Source organism: Plasmopara halstedii (assembly GCF_900000015.1).
Source record: "Plasmopara halstedii genome assembly, contig: Scaffold_525, whole genome shotgun sequence".
Lineage (NCBI taxonomy): Eukaryota > Oomycota > Peronosporomycetes > Peronosporales > Peronosporaceae > Plasmopara > Plasmopara halstedii.
The window spans coordinates 1,637,893-1,654,821 of record NW_020187445.1 but is presented as its reverse complement, the minus strand read 5'-3'; the positions used below and the strand labels follow the sequence as shown (position 1 = coordinate 1,654,821).

General features: G+C 43.4%; 6 protein-coding genes across 6 annotated transcripts; 3 read left to right on the top strand and 3 right to left on the bottom strand.

Moving 5' to 3' along the window:
• Positions 1 to 3,475: 3,475 nt before the first annotated feature.
• On the top strand, positions 3,476 to 3,937 carry PHALS_10952 (uncharacterized protein; the record flags this gene model as incomplete). Its single annotated transcript, XM_024726462.1, has 1 exon — positions 3,476 to 3,937. The coding sequence occupies one exon, from the start codon at positions 3,476 to 3,478 to the stop codon at positions 3,935 to 3,937; it is 462 nt and encodes a 153-aa protein (XP_024577137.1).
• Positions 3,938 to 4,094: 157 nt separating this feature from the next.
• Positions 4,095 to 5,533, top strand: PHALS_10951 (Armadillo-type fold; the record flags this gene model as incomplete). The annotated part of the gene is made up of 3 exons (XM_024726461.1): positions 4,095 to 4,188; positions 4,254 to 5,066; positions 5,118 to 5,533. The coding sequence occupies 3 exons, from the start codon at positions 4,095 to 4,097 to the stop codon at positions 5,531 to 5,533; spliced, it is 1,323 nt and encodes a 440-aa protein (XP_024577136.1).
• Positions 5,534 to 5,596: 63 nt separating this feature from the next.
• Positions 5,597 to 8,882, bottom strand: PHALS_10950 (hypothetical protein F442_04004; the record flags this gene model as incomplete). The annotated part of the gene is made up of 3 exons (XM_024726460.1): positions 5,597 to 5,713; positions 5,779 to 5,897; positions 5,966 to 8,882. 3 exons carry the CDS (start codon positions 8,880 to 8,882, stop codon positions 5,597 to 5,599), a joined length of 3,153 nt encoding a protein of 1,050 aa, XP_024577135.1.
• A 70-nt stretch (positions 8,883 to 8,952) lies between these two features.
• Positions 8,953 to 11,301, bottom strand: PHALS_10949 (sulfate permease family; the record flags this gene model as incomplete). Its single annotated transcript, XM_024726459.1, has 1 exon — positions 8,953 to 11,301. One exon carries the CDS (start codon positions 11,299 to 11,301, stop codon positions 8,953 to 8,955), a length of 2,349 nt encoding a protein of 782 aa, XP_024577134.1.
• Positions 11,302 to 11,734: 433 nt separating this feature from the next.
• PHALS_10948 (plasma-membrane proton-efflux p-type atpase) lies at positions 11,735 to 14,714 on the bottom strand (the record flags this gene model as incomplete). Its single annotated transcript, XM_024726457.1, has 2 exons — positions 11,735 to 11,775; positions 11,834 to 14,714. 2 exons carry the CDS (start codon positions 14,712 to 14,714, stop codon positions 11,735 to 11,737), a joined length of 2,922 nt encoding a protein of 973 aa, XP_024577133.1.
• Positions 14,715 to 15,856: 1,142 nt separating this feature from the next.
• PHALS_10947 (uncharacterized protein) lies at positions 15,857 to 16,869 on the top strand (the record flags this gene model as incomplete). Its single annotated transcript, XM_024726456.1, has 6 exons — positions 15,857 to 15,913; positions 15,987 to 16,052; positions 16,135 to 16,176; positions 16,247 to 16,303; positions 16,357 to 16,568; positions 16,626 to 16,869. The coding sequence occupies 6 exons, from the start codon at positions 15,857 to 15,859 to the stop codon at positions 16,867 to 16,869; spliced, it is 678 nt and encodes a 225-aa protein (XP_024577132.1).
• Positions 16,870 to 16,929: the final 60 nt, after the last annotated feature.

The following is a 16,929-nucleotide window of genomic DNA, read 5'->3' as shown; positions in this document are numbered from 1 at the left end:
CCATAGGTCAAATGGAAGGCGAAATATTATATGCCACGCATTTCCCTCCTGGTGAAGCATCAGCGAGCCATATTATCATCTCTATCAGAAAATAGAAGCGCTTTTGTCGCGGGCACAAAACAGCGAAAGCTTGTGCAGGACATGAACTGCCTGAAGTTGATTGCAATAATTTTCTGCTAGGTGCTTTGAGCAAATTTGGAAAGGCAAAAAAGATCAAAAAGGCAAATAGTCAAGGTCGGAGGTTGAGACGGAAAGAGCGATTGTACACCACGATATCCGGAGTGTATCTTTTTTTGAGACGAGAAAGGACAACTATATGCCGTGATCCTTGTGGAGTTTCTCTGGCATGACGATAAAAAATGGCTGTGCGCCAGGCCGGTGGAGAGTGAAAGCGACTGGGTGTCGCAATATCCGCTTCAGAGTCGGTGGTGTTAAGCACGGTTGTTAGTCACGAAATTAAGCAGTATGGTTCATTTCGCTACGATGTGACGGGTCAACTGTGCGGAGACTTTACCCTTTAAGGATAATTGGCGAGAACATTTTTTCTCTCGTTAATGGGGTCACCAAAATAGTTTCAGGCCTTCAGTCACTACCTCGATGCTCTAACGGGACTAGAAAACTACCCTCGGGGATACTTGCAAGCAAAGTTAAAGGCGGTAAGGTCACAAAAATGGTATGATTAGTATCAGAGAAAAAGCTGAGCTCGTCACTGAGGACACTCGCAGAGAACAGAGTGCGAAAAGTGATACAGCTCCCCCAAGGATCCTACAAATCCTTCTTATCCTTTTTGTCGAAGCCAAATCAGGACGAGGTGATGGAAGTATCGCCACGCATGCTACCTCTGGATAGGGAAGGGGGTCATGATGAGACTTGTTCATCTTTATCAAACATTGCACCACACGGAAATGACTCTTTCAAGGGAAACAATGGGATGACATTAACGCTTTCATCCGTGCGATGCATGCTGCTGGCTTGGTAAGAATAAGTTGAGAAGAATATTCGCACCCGGGGTGGACTCTCTATGGCAAAAAATCCAATTTCAAGTGGCAAATTGGGCATATTTTGAATAAGCTAAATGTGACCACGATTCCGGCGCAAACGTCGACCTTATCATCTAAATAAAGCCTTTTAGTATTCTTGTCTCTGGGGCAGCATGGACAGTCGCACGCTTTTCTATGCCCTCGATATAATTAATGGTAAATACCACTGCTGATTAGGGATAACGATTCTTTTCTCATTGGGGTGATTACTTCGAGCGAGAAGCTCTGCGAGTAGCTAGTAGTGCTTCGAAAATGACCTCCGCCTAATATTAAGAAAAACAGTTGCTTGGACACATCATGCTATGCAATAATCATTTCTGACAATACGTCCATCCAAAGTCGCGCACAGCACGGTAGTATTGGTTACAGATACCAAATTGAGCAATTGCGAGCGATGCTTGAGAGGACGCCTCTAATAATTGTTCGCCAATATATTCGGCGTGTCTCTGGTATCGACAAAACCCTAATGATGAGGTCCTTCATCAGAAAACAGGGATTAAAGGCTCTTCTTGCGAAGGTCTCGGCCATTGTTAATGTTAAAAATGAGCTGTGAATGTAACTTGACCTTCCATACTACTTGCACAAGTACATTGCCTTCATCCATCTTATTGAGAAAGAGGCATCTGTCAAAGTGGGGAAGGGATTGCCGATCAAAATCAAATTGCTGGTACTAGCGTGGCTACACATTTTGTCAGAATCAGTCACTTCTTCAAAATTGGATTGTCATGGTAAGGATGCGCGACGCTATGGCTAAGAGCCATGACAAATCAAAGCAACGATCCTATGCCAGATTTAGGCGAAGCACACAAGAATATGTTTAAAGCAACAAGTTTTCTTCATTGCAATTAAAGTACCTACACATGCAATTTCTTTAATACCAAGCCACAATCGTGCTAGAGCGGTGCGACGTCGCGAAAAGGGCTTAAACTGCACTTCTAATACTCGAAAGCGATTGAGAACACACCCACCGAACTACGTGATCTCATCGAGGCTATACCTATACCCGCTCTTATACGCCAATTAAGGAGGTGGGGATGCCCTACGCAGCGCGCTTTATACTATCGCGAGGTAATCGACCTCGCGATTGGATAGAATCTTGGTCGGTTGCTGTTTAAGCTGTCTCGTGTAAACGTACGGGGCTGTTAGCAGCAAGGAGTTAAGGCGATGGGTTGTTACCTCGGCGTCCACATCGTGTTTTAAGCTTTATATAGTCCTGATGGGACGTTGAGCTAGAGCAGGGAAGGTTCAACGGGGCAAGAACTGTACCTTGTGTACCTCTCTACACATTTAGTACAATTATATTTATTACAATTTGGCGTGATTGCACAAAACTCGCGTTACACTTTGGGTATTCGTGATTACTAAAATATCACAATATTTATGAAAATGTTGGAAGTCCGGAATGGATGGATCCAAAGCTCCTGCACTCCAGAAATAAAGATAGTTTTGTAAATGTAGATCGTATGTATAGCACGAATCCTAGATATAAAATAGCTGAGAAAATGAACAGGGCTATTTATCCGAGAGGCTTTAGCTTGGTTCCTGGCAGGAGCGCTCAAATCTATCATCTGTGCTCTTGTTGACGCGGACTGTGAGAAACAGAGCTTCCTCTGGGCAAAGTGCATGGCAACGGGGTTGTCATGCACTTTGATTAAAAAAATCCAGGAACTAACGCATGGGCAATAAGTGTTTGTGTTCATCGATGCAGATAGGATAAGTTTACTGACCGCGTCTAAGGTTTTAGAATGACATTCTCTCGAGTATTTTTCTCCCTAGAAGATATAAAATCAAGCGTGTATGATTATAGCATATGACGCTATGTACCGTTCATCGGTTGTCCTTGTGCGTCACTACAATTTACGAGTGCTACCAAGTGTTGTCGGTTGCTCGCGTTTCGTCGCAGTCGTTGACCACGTAACAGTAGCTCAACTTTATACTGAGGAGCGTTAAGTCATTCGCTACGGTGCTTGTCCGAACGTGTTCAACCAAGGCTGCACAATATCTGGCTTGAAAAAACGGAGTGGTATAATATGATAGAATTTCGATATTCAAAGTTGAAATTTACTACTTGCTCTTAGCAATACGCTTCATCTTTATATTGCAATATCTATAAAAAGCGAGATATCATTGGCGACATGAAAAAAGGACATATAATATCTAATCAAGGACTACACTACATTGGAACTATAATGCATGTATAAGTTCCCATTCTGATCGTCAACCCGATCACGTCGCAACACGACGAGCACAATCTTCAGACCGTCGTATTGTACATACAGTCGCTATTCGTTGCTATATTCAGCGACAACAATGCAATACCTTCACACTTGAGTTTTCAATCGTACCTAATCAGGACTTGTTGTTTGGTCGTCCCGACCCGAAGACTTGCAGACTTTCCCCTCACTTTTCAATCAAACTTAAAGCTAAAAGAGACGATGGCTGAAGTTGCGGCAATCATTAATCTTGTCAACAAGTTTGCGCTATCCTACTCACTTGAAGGAGGAGAGAAATCAGTGAAGACGCTCTTGGCTTTGTTTACGGAAGACGCGACGTTCTTTGAGGAGCTCGTGGGTGGCGTCTGCTCAGGCAAGAGCGAGATCGAGACGGCACTGCAGGAGCTCACACAACTTAAATTTCTATCGGATACGCGTCATCTTCCAAGTGGTCATGTTGTTGAACTCGCAGATGCCGAGAATGCTACGGTCACGTCGCATTCAACAGTTTTCTGGAAGTGTACGCCCGTGATGATTGTCACATGGTCCGATGTTGTTGTAAAACAAGATGGTCAATGGAAATTTCAAAAACGGGCGGCCGAGGCTGTGCAGAAGAATCTCGAGATGATTGGGGAGATGCAATTGCGTGGCAAGAAGCAGTATGCTCACAAGGACGAAGCCTAAAACCATGGAAGATCGACTTGTTGTTACTTAACACGTTTGGTAAAAAAACGGTTAGAAAAAAAATAAAAAGAGTTGTTACTTTGTGACGCATGTAGAAAAACGTAAATAAAAAGGCATGTATTGCGATTTTGGTTGCTAAAGCCTCAAACGCTTGTTTATGGGGGGTGCAGTTTCCGATTTACGTCGTGATATCCATATCCATGTTTTATTGAGTCAGCACTCTCCATTGCTCCTTGAACCTATTCTTACAGGTAATCACATCTATGCTATCGTTTTGAAATATTGTTATTGTGTGCTATTTTATTGCTATCACTAGCGGTGCAATATTTCCTCCATATTGCAGAACTTGGTGACGAAGGAAATTCAAGTATTGAAGATGACAATAATTTTATTGGCGCCAAACGAATTGACAAACAAGAGACATCAATTCAAATCGAATTACTTACTGAAAGTCCTGCTGTGACTGAAGCTCTGCTCCATGCAGTATGTAATTCCCACAAATTACAAATATCGCGTCAGCATTTCAAGCGATGGTATGAGCGTCCGTGGCGTCGATTTAAGTCAATATCCGAGTTTCCACATGTGTCTTTTGACCAAGTAGAGCATTTTCGACATGTTGTGTTACGTACAAGTCTTCGCTGTTTGTGTTTACTCAGTCGTAGTCAAGACGGTCGTGACCAGCTAAAAAACTTGAATGGACTTGCAATTCTTCAAGAGGTAGCATTTGAGACTCAACTTGATGATGTAGTAAAGAAAAGTGTGGCATTTCTATTGTCAAGACTTTATAGTGAAAACGACGTCGTGCAGCTTATTGCAGTAAGCAACGTTACCACTGTTGTAAAATTCATGAAAGAATATGAAGACCAAGCTACTGTTCAAGTGGCTGGAATTCAGAGATTGGCTTCCTTGCTGGCCAAAGGGATGACGCGCCAATATTCGGGACATGACCAGATAGATCTTACAACCATCGTCGATCATAAAGAATTGAGACGCGGGATTTTGTTTGATGAATTCGACACGTTTGATGTATCACCACTTGTCACAGATACACTCAATCGATTTGATGTTGATACATGTTTAGGCTTGTACATTCAAGTATGTCGCTTTATCTCCTTAGTTGCAATCGACAGTAAGTTTACTTCATGATATCCTTTTATCAATATATCTGACATTTTATCAGTCCAACATGCCAAAGCTGTGGGACAAAATGGTGGCGTTCAAGGATCCATTCGTTTATTATTAAAATCACGAGCAATGCAACGTGAGAAGAAGATCCATGTACTAAGTTCCACGACATCAATGAGTGCACCACAAACACAACAATTAGCCGTACAACATGTTACTTCTTCGTCGTTAGCCAAAGTGACTTTTACTCCATCAGAAATTGGACAACAAGCACTTTGGGCACTTGATTCACTAGCAACTCTCGACCTGAATATATCATTAATGAAGCTTCATGGACTTCAATACGTTTTAGAAGAAATTTATCAGGATCCTGACCGAATAGAGCTACAAACCAAATTGATTATAACTCGAAGGTTACACCGAATCCGATTGAGATGCAATCCTCTACATAAGTCGCAACGCAATAATTAAAGATTCAAGTAGTATTCAAAATCTTCTACCTACAAATTTGATCAGAGCTTTAAATTCTGAAGTCTACGTAGATGACGAGACAGCAAGTGCCTCTTGATCTGCAGCTGTAAGCTCAGGTAGAATGGCCTGCATCAGATTCGCATCAGCAGTAACTTTCTGTAAAGCGTAAGGAATAACAGTCTAGATATGCGCATATCAAGTTAGAAAACGCCTCATTCAGTAAGCACACCAAGTTCCTACTTCACCTTTAGATTCACGTCATTTAATGGGTCAAAATACGCTTCAAACTCTTCTTCAGGCTCGTCGCCGTGACCTTCTACTGTGTCGTGAGCATCCAAAGCGTCCGATAAAAGTTCATAATTTTCTGCATGACAAACCAACAAATCAAGTCACATGTTTCATGACAAAATAGAATTTTGCATCGTGACTCACCAGCAGGAGCAAATATTGAAGACGAAGCCTGATATTCTGCCTTCTCGTCCTCTTCACCTTCCGAATCATCCGATGACTGCCATTCTTCCTCCTCTTCTGCTAAATTCGAAAGAGTCTTTGCAAGAAGAACGACAAATTTTGTCACAAAGTGCACCGTCGTGTGTTGTGTCTTGTTACTAGGAGCGCATCGTGCCTTGGATCGTGTCTGGATGCCTATTCCGTCAGCATTCATATCGTTTACAACGCTTCCAGTGACAGTGATAGCATTGATGCGAGGATCATTCCACTCTACCACCTTCATAAGAGCACTGATAGTCACTTTAATGCAGTACAGACCATAAAAATCTTGCTGCTTCTCAATCCACGTTTGAAATACAAACGTCAGCATATTAAGAGCTTGATTTTGACCGTCACGTGTCGTTGGAGCCGGTAAGTGCTCCAGCACGTTTAGAAGATCACGACCGTGAGAGTGCACTAGACGAGCAAAAACCATACACAGCGACTGTACTAAAGACGGCAATGAAGTCGCAGCTAGTCGAGCGCATACAGCACTTAGGATCGACTGTACTGTCGCCGTTGGTAGACTCGGACCTAGCTTTAACAAGATTTGTGTGATCAGTCCACCAACGCAAGCAGCACTTGCATCCGAGACAGCTGGAGACAGCAAATTGGCCGAGACAGCGAGCGTTGTGTCGATACCGTTCGTGCCAGAGGCTGTCGTATACGCTGCTAACGACTCGACGGCAAACATAACCAGCCACTTAAGGCATTCCGAGCCGAAATTTAACACTTTTTCATCATCTATAACGCCCAATACATTCACAAGCGGCTCAAACGATTGTTGTACGATTTGTGCGCCCAATTGCTGGGTCGCTGAGTCGACACCGCCACTTGAAACTGTGTTACTAGATGCAAACGAGTGTCGTAATAGTGTTTTGAGGATTGTTAATGCACTGCTGGCCGTGTAAATGCCAGTGCCAGTGCTTCCGAGATCAGAGCAACTCTTGACGAGCATTGAACGAATGACAGGTAAAACTTGTGCATGTACTGAAGCCGTGATAGATGCATTGTCGAGTTGAAGGAGCGCACCAAATGCGCCGTCGGTTAATTCACTGATTAATGGATCATTCAGATTTTGACTCCAGTGATACAAGAAGCAAGTGACAACACGTTGCGCTGACTCAAGAGCAATCTCTTCCGACTCTTGCAGGACCACAACAAGCGTTTCGAGCGCAATATGGAGCGTCTCGTGCGTCGATTGCTCCGCGAGACTAGCAAGTCGATCGATGATCACAACACTTGCATTCTGAAGTCGTGCGTTGCCTGTAACATAGTGAAGTATCGATCCAATGGCACGGCACGCGTACATACGAACAGGCAGCACTTGTCCCTGCTCAAGTCCAGAGATCGCTACTTGAAGAAAAGCATCAAGCATCTCTTGGTTCATTCCTTTAGCTAAACGACTTGCACACCACAGTGCTCGAGCCCGTAAGTAAATCTCTTGACTCTCTGCATTCATCACTTTAAACAACGTCTGTAAGAACGCCGAAAGATCAAGAAGTTGCGTAATCTCAGTCGCATTCTTGTTCCAAGCGTCAAGCGTCGATGCTGCTAAGCACCCGACAACCACCAGTGCAGCTTCTTGAAGCCGCCAATTAGTAACATTGTCGGCCTTTAATCGACGCTGAGCGGCATCCAGTGCCGCTGCGACGGCTTTACGTCCTAGCACTGTCTCAAGCTCCGTCAACAAATCTGTAGCTGCGTTCCGTACACTAAACGTCGAACTCTCTTCGTCTTCATCTGCCACATACTTGTTTGGTTCTTCTCTCCACTCTTCCATTTGACACACGGTAATTTGCATGTACCCAATCATAACGTACACAAAGTCGGTCAATCCATTCACAATGAGTTGTCGAGTCTTTTTAGTCGGTGCATGGATCGCACCACGTACAAACTCAAACGCTGCGACAATCATAGCACTTTGACCAATTAACGCACCATCTCCATCACTATCGTATCCTTCTTCTTCAGAACACGAGCTCAGAACCACATGCTGTTCGTACGCGTTCATATCGTGCAATAATAGTCCATACACTCGTGGAAAAATCTCTGGTAATACATTCGTCATTTCTTTCGGCCATTCTCGTGCAAAACTTGCTAACGTTGTTAAGATTTGAATCTTAATCGAATAATCTTTAACACCTTGTACCGGCATAGCCAATTGCTCAAGGAACAGACGAATCCACTGCGTTGTGTTTTCATGTAATAATTGAAGCGCTATGGTATTACCTACTTGAGCTTCCATTCCAACCATCAGTAGACTATTCTGTACAATCCGAGCAATTTGTGACCGTGTGCTAGCTGAAAACTCCATTGTCAAACCAAAGATTCGACTAAGATGAGGAAAGACTGATGTGACCAAATCACAGCAGCTGTCACTTCCAAAGTGATGACCTGCAAGCGAGAGAAAACGTACTGCAAATTCAATGCGTAATTTTTCTTGACTTGAGATCATGGTCAAGATCGTTGGTAAGATATCAATCCATTGGTCGGGCCAGTCACGTTCAAAGATAGCAGTTAAAATCAAACAGAATGCTGTCTGAAGTTTACTTGTAGTAAAGAGCTCAAGACGTTCATGAAGTGCTGAAATTAATGTTTGTTTTATTTGCATCTTTTCCATCTCGTCTACAACGTACGTAACATCTTCATTTCGTACCCAGTATGACGTCACAACTTTCTTAAGTAACAAAGCAGATAATTGACGCTGTGCATCTGACGCTTCTTTTGAAAAGAGAAATGCACTTAATTGCAAGGCAAAACCACGTGTTGAAAGGAGATTCGTGAGACGAACTTCACACTGTGCACGAACATCGGAAGCAGCCGAGAGACTTCCATCTAGTAGTTCGATGAGCTCCATCTGTGCGTACAAAATTGAGTGGTGGACATGTAATAATCATAGAAAAAGACCTTGTTAACTTAATACTTAATCAAATAGGAAGACATTTCGTCTCCCAAATTCGATTCCCAACATATTGTAATCTAAACGACGTATAGCGTAAGGAAATCCCTTGAAAGAGAAATGCTAAGTAACAATCTTTCTCAAGCATCTTGTTAAAGTTGGGACGCGTCAAGACGTAGACGACACTTTTTTCTGTTGCAATTAACGACGTTTTGCGTTTCTCACCGGTGAGAAAACACAAGTCACCGACAATAGAACCAATTGAAACGTTTTCCGTTGTACCAGCTTCTTCTTCGATGACTGCAGTCAAAGCTCCATTTACTAGTAGCAACGCACGATCCGATGGATCTCCTTGTCGCCACAAAACTTCTTCTTTCTTGATTGTTGAGATACTAAAATAAGAGAGCAACTTTTGTTGTACAGAAAGTGGTTGATCCGGCATAAATCGTCGGAGAATTCGCAAGTGGGTACATTCTTTATCATCCACTGTACAAGGTTGAGATGGAACTTCATCTTGAGTACGTTTGCCTAAAATATCATTTTCACACCATTCAAGCGCTCGATCGAGATCAGGTGCAATATAGAGCATGGTAGTATTCTCAAAGACGGAACGAAGATGTTCTGTAAATTTAACATAAGCAGTTGGAACGGCAGCAAAGACAACCTTGCAATGATGGAGATCACATACAAATTCAATCTTCGTCAATCGGTCAGCAGCTGACGAATCTAATCCAACGACTAGTGTAAAATCAAGTACAAGATATTTTAATTCAGGACGTGGTCGAACATCGTCGCTTAATACACTTTGAAGAGGTGACTGTACTGCACTGTCCGTCAAACTTGGACCGTCTTGAAACAAGTCGTGGACATAGTCACTCACTTGATTAATATTACCAAAGAAAAGATGACCTTGAAGTTGAATAACATGAATATTTCGACACTCACGATCCAATATATTCAACTCATTTGTCATTCGCCAAGCATGACTTCGAAGTGTTGCTGCACTCATACTTCCACGAATTGGTACATTTGTTGGGGTACGTGCACTTTGCATGACAAATGTCATACACGCAAGTAATGCACCAATAGCTAGACCTTGATTCATACCCCAAAATGTCATAGTACCAGCAATTGCCCAGACTGTACCAAGTTCAAGAGCATCTAATTGATCGTATGTATCAATTAATGCTTCTCGAAGTAGGTCTGAGCCAAGATGCATCATTACACAACCAGCCATACACCGTGGAAGATACGACACAACATTAGGTCCGACAAAGAAAAAGAAGAGCATAATGAGACCAATAGTAAAGCCACTACGTCGGCCACTACCGCCACATTTGTAATATAAAGCTGAAGTCGAGTAGCATAGATAATTCTGGACTGTACCACTCAATCCACAAAGTGTATTGGACACTCCATGGGCAACCAATTCATCATTTATATCCACTTCTTTATCAATTGTAAGACTTAATGACGGAATGTTTATCGGTACATGCATTAAAGAGAAGAAGGTAAGACCGACGATAGTACCAAATTGTTTCGGTACTACGTGCCACTCAACAAGTGAAAAGTCATAATGTTCCCATAAGGAATAAAATGCAACATGGGGCGCACGACTAAAAAACCAGCCATGGGCTCGAGCTGTGTCGGTGGAAATGCCAAGACATAACAACACAATGTAGAAACAGGGTGCAATTGACACAAAAAAGAGTGGAGGGAACAATGGCGATTTGATATAGCGTGTCAATATCCACAACACAAGAGCGAGAATTGCAGACGTTACCCAAAGCCAAAGAATTTCGTCCTTCCACAGACCTTGGAGCCCATTCCAAGTCCAATGAAATTCTCGTCCCGTCGAGTTTTCAATGCCACTTTGCATAACAAAAGCCCCAATCCCACCAACAGCTCCGACAATAATATGCTTTGGAAATAAATAAACAATATTCCCAAGTTTCCAATGTCCTAAGATGTAAAAAAGTGCTCCACAGACAATTGACGAAAAGGCATATGTGACGAGTATAGTTGGCAACACACTAGGATTCGTAGGTCCCAATTCTTGAATAATTGAGATTGAAATTGTATGCATGAACGGAACATTTTCCACCATCATTTGACAAATAGCGCCGTCAAAGTTACTTAGCCACACAAATGTAAATTGACAGATTGTGGAGGATAATAAAAACATTTGGATGCCAAAAGCATGGGGTACGGGAATATCCTGCCATTCCAATGGAAAAAACGACAATCCAAACGGGACACAAATCATTAAATTAACCAGCACAGCTATGACTATAGGGGGGACTGCATGTATTGCTCCAGTGATACTAGAATTCCACGAGTCGTGAAGTAAACCACGAGTAGGACGACAGGTATCCATGTCTATTTGTGTTGACCCGTAAGGCGAATGACAGTGTGGTGACACAGCGTTGGTCATTGGGAGTGTCTCGTTAGTCGAGTATTGAACGGTACGCTGAGTGGTGAAGTGGAGTGATGTCCCACTTGCGTCGCGTCGTAATGGTGGAGGCTCAAATACCATATGGGACGGCGCGTGTGTGGGCGTGTTGCGACGAGGCGAGCGCGCGAGTAACATTTGACATTCATCTTCATTAAGTGACTCCATAAAGGATGAGAGCGTTAATCTTCAGCTTTCACGTATGTTCACCAGATGTTGCTCTTTGAAGAATGGCTTGTCCGATTAAAAAGTGTCGACATGTTGGAATGTACAAACAGTCGAAAAGTCTCAGTACTTGTAAATATCCCTCGACCAATGAATTGACGATACCAGATTGGTGCTTAGAATTGAACAAGTACTATTTTGAAACAACGCAAAATTTATTTCTTTTATCTGCAACTGCGTAAATGAATATTAGCAGTAGATCACGACTCAGCACTTTAAACTCTAGCAGTACCCGATGCATTCTGCAGCACAGCCCGAATGACCCTCACTTCAGCCTCAAGACGCACAAGGCGGTCCATCGCCTGTTCGAGGGTCATGCTACGTTCCACAAACGAAGTTCCAACAGGACGACCAGCCACAAACGACCCACGCATGAACGAATCATTGTTCAACAGGGTTGAACCCATACGAATACGATTCTGGCGCTGTGCTTCGTGCTTAACATACTTCTTGCTGCTGACTTTTTGCTCAAACACGTTCATGTGGTCCGCATGCTCAAGTAAAAAGATCAAGAGTACCTTGCCGAGATCTTGAATAAAGAACCAGCAGAGACAATAGACCCAGACAAAACCTGCCAGCTTAAATGAAATGGCTTGCATTTCCGTAAACGGCCAGAATACAGCTAGAAGCGTCGACACAACGGTAGCAAAGCATGCTGCAACACTCAAAAGACGTCCAGGAGCACGCGTGAAGAAGAGACCTGCGGTACGAGCTGTAAAGACCGTCATAAAGTCGGACAAAGAGATCTTGAGATACATCATCATCATCACTTGGTCATACGGAAGGTCTCCAACTCCAAAATAAGCGAGGATTCCATTCTTGTTCCACGAGTCAAGACCCCAAAAGAGTAGCAGCAGTGAGCTTGCAACGGCAATGAGACCAAGCGTTGTTGATACCCAATAGATACGCGGCAAGTTCCACGTCTCTGGGCGCTTGGAAGGCACGACATTATCGTAGGCAATAGAGATGATCGTACCGTCGTTCAGGATTGTAATGAGTACAAGCGCAATGACTGGCAGTTTGAAGTACGGATCCACAGACTCCGTGCTTTCATTTTGAACATACGGGCACTCGCCAACGCGAGGAACAAAGTGCTGGAAACGGCAACTGTCTGGATGGAATAGAAGCACGGATATGAAAAAGAACATGAGTAGCTGGATTGTGCACGCAATACGGTACGTCACGTAATTGCGCATACGCTGGAAAATTTTTCGTGACAGAGTGATGGCATTAATAATAACCGAAAGACCTGGTTGTGTAAGTACAATATCAGCGGCCGCTCGTGCAGCATCCGTCGAGCCTTCGACTGCAATTCCAACATCCGCCTTCTTGAGAGCAGGAGCGTCATTCACACCATCTCCCGTCATACCACAGACCCATCCACGCTGGCGCAACACTTCCACGATTAAAAACTTATGTTCTGGAAACACTTGGGCAAATCCATCGGCACTTTCTACGATTGCACCGTAGTCGGATCCTAACGTTGTCGATAGTCCGTCCTGGACGTTAGCTGTGGGCAAAACATCGGTTCCTAAGATTGTCGTTCCCATTCCGAGCATACGACAAGTTTCGACAGCAATAGCAGCCTGGTCACCAGTGATCATCTTGACACCAATGCCATTTTCATGAGCCAGTTCAATCGTCCGCTTTGTATCGTGACGAGGAGGGTCTAGGAACGTCATGATTCCAAGGAATACCCATCCTCCATTTGCCTCTTCTTCCGACGTGCGAGCTACCGCAAGTGAACGAATACCACGCTTGGCCAAGTCCAATACTTTCACTTCCACCTCTTCTTGGATCTCAGTCACGTTGTGAGCCAGAGCTAAAATAATCTGTGGTGCACCTTTTGTGACCTTGAAAACTTTACCGTCTGGACCACGAATCATGGATTCAGTACGCTTCACGGATGGGTCGAATGGCATGTGGTCCATCATTGTGTACTGGTCAAGTGGACGCAAGTCGATGGCATTCAAAACCAGAGTATCCAGTGCATCCTTGGGAGGTTCTTTCCACTTGGCAGCAAGCGCTGCAGTAATGAGCACCTCTTCACGTGTAGCAGTTGGGTGGAAAATTGGTAAATCATCTTGCAATTCCATCTTATTACGTGTCAGAGTACCCGTTTTGTCGGAACACAACATATTCATCCCAGAAAGAGTCTCAATCGATTGGAGTTGGGTCACAATGACCTTTTCTTCTGCCAATTTCCGAGATCCTAAAGCCATAGTCGACGTGCATACAACTTGCATGGCAATAGGAATCGATGCTACAAGTAAAACAACACAAAAAGCGATTGCTTCAAGAAAATCTTCGCCATTGTAAATGAGGTACCCGAGGCAAAAGCCAACGAGGACAAATGAAATAGCCATGAGAAACATTGTGATGCGAATCAAAATCTTTTGAAAGTGACTTACTTCGTCCACAGACGAAATGAGACTCGCAGTCTTACCAAAGAATGTCTGACCACCGGTAGCCGACACAACCGCTTCAATTTCACCACGTACGACGGTGGACCCCATCTTGGCATTGTCACCAGTTGTCATAGTCACAGGAAACGATTCACCAGTCAATGCCGCTTGGTCAATTTGTACAGGATTTCCTTCGCACAAATCGCAATCGGCTGGCACGGCTGAACCGGCTGATAGTGTGATGCGGTCGCCGGGTACAAGCAGCGCTGCATTGATTGTCTGGTGCACACCATCACGAATGACTTGCGCCTCGGGTTTGAGACTTGCTTTGAGTGCAGCGACAGCATTGCCAGCCTTTAGTTCCTCGTACCAGCCAACAGTACCATTAAGTAGCTGAAGGAAGAGCAGAACAAAGAAATCGGGTATGTCTTTGGTAATCGCCTCGACTAGAATAGCAAGCCAGATCATAATGGGCATAGGACCCCAAAATTGTTCTGCAAGCTTGAGCCATGGACTCTTTTCCTTGCTTTCAAGTTCATTTGGCCCAAAAATTTTAAGACGGCGCGTGGCTTCGACAGTACTAAGACCCGCCTCACCAGTATCCAGCAGCGAACGCTTGTCTACGCCCATATAAAAGCGGTCATCGTTGCTTAAGCCACTGTACGAGTGCTCGTCACCATTCGCAAGAAGTGGACTATGCTCTGACATGATCAAAACTGAGTCCAAATGTCGAGTGGAGCGAGGAAATCGAGAAGTGAGCGATCCTGTGGCGACCACCCTACATTGTTAAAAAGATTCGTTTCGAAAAGAGCCAATCCGATGGGTGGAATGGTAGACGCACTTCAATAAATTTTGACAATTAAAGATTACACATGAGGGGTTGTGGTATTTAGACAAACTGTTTTGTAGATTTTGTACTTTCGTCAATTCAAATCGATATTATTTGCTGGTGTCTTGTCGAGGAGCGCAGCGTCTAAGATTACGTGCATATCCATGTGTGGCCAGAGTCGAATTGAGGTATCGTACGCGTGAATCCTCGAGTTCATAGCCGTACGATCGTGCCAATATACAGTGCCTCAACTTGTGTTTACGACCCAAATGATGTCTGTCAAGTATGGTTTCCCAATATATCCGATACTAAAATATTCTTCCGACCTGGGTCTAAGCACTTACAATAGCTCAAACCTGATACATGCAAAACGCCAAACTTGATATACTTTTCTTTAAGAAATCGTCAATATGTATGCATCTTTTTCACTCAATATGTTTGTACCGCATTATCATGTACAGCCACATTATACGAACACGCCTCACATGCAATAAATTCGATTTTATAATGGAAGATAGTAAAACACGTACATTTGTCTAATAAGAACAAGCATCATTCAATTCGATAAATTAACCTAAGCGCCGCTTGCCTTGTGGTCGGTAAGTGCATTATCTGTTTAAGCTCGAAGGCATGATGGAAGTTCCTCGTATCTCTGTCGCGGTCCAAGAATTTCAGGCTATCTTAAGGCACTATTCACTTATAATTTGATCGTGTTGACCAAATTTTTGCATAATCATTTAATTATTAGGATTATCCGAATGGGCTATATAGCAAAGGCTCCAAGTACGGATTTAGATTGTGTCATTTGTCTAGGTTGCTACAATGCCAATGTACTTGAATACAAGTAGAGGACTCAGTACATTATGCTCGTCACCTTTAGTACACCTATTTCGACTTTCTTCTAAATTATAGAAATTTACAGGGTACATTTTTTCTCTTATTAAAAACACTGCTAAAATCCAAATCAAACACCAAACGATGTGCGTCCCTTCATCCATCGATGACATTTTTCAAAGCAAGAATGCGACGTTCGAGCTTAGCATTTTTCCTCCTATTAATCTTCCGGCAGGATTTATCTGTAAGCTAGACAATTCGCGTGATATTCAAAAATGCTAACGTGATGGTTTTCGCTGGATTCACTTCTCTCATAGCTGTCAAAGTCTGAAGAACTTGCGGGGAATGGTATTGATAAAGACTTCTCAAGTTTAAAAGCCGAAGTAAGTCTGACAGATTTTGAGGTGCAAGTTTGCGTCATACATATGAAACACGCTCTTCCCGACTAAAGCGATCACTGTATAGAATTCTCATGTCGAGCCTAACCAACTGGATAGAGATCAAAATGTATGGATAGCTTTGCTGGCCTCCTGCTTTTTTACTAAGTGCTCAAACACTGCAAATATAACTTGCAAAGCTTTTTGAAGACGAAAATGACGATAACGATGCGAGACACGCGAAGCAACGAAGATTGGTTGGTGGTGAATTTGTACACTAGTTCATGTGAGCAATACTAACGATATGTAGAGCGAGCAGCTTAGCCAGCCAGCCGATAGCGATGAAGAGAACGAGGAAGCACTTCCGGTCATTCCAGGACTGACGGATGTCGAGCTGTTTGCTTTCAACGCAGAATATGCAAAGGCTGATGTGCTTGAAAAAATCATTGATTGGTCCTACGACCAGGTTGCAGACATGTCACGGTATCGTGACAATTACATTCACGTAGAAGATTTGTATCAGTATGTTGGCGTTTAATGAATCGGCTAGAATTAAAAACTGATAAGTATGGCGCGTAGATTTCTACTAAAGACGCTGAACCCTTTGGATGAGGAAATTGATGTGGAAGACGAGAAGATTTTGACTGACGCAATCACGGAGCTGCGCAGACAGCAAGGCTTGGTCGATGACGATCAGATTCTGTATCGAGGCTTCATCGCACGCGGTATGCCATTGCGTTTTCTGCAGTCTCTGGCTCACGCAATGCACCAGACTGTGCAAACCAGGCGTCTACAGGTCAAAGTGCGAGATGACGAGTTGTAAGTTGTAGAGTCTATGCTCGAACACATTAAACTCGGTCAAACGACAATCAAAGTCTCAGTT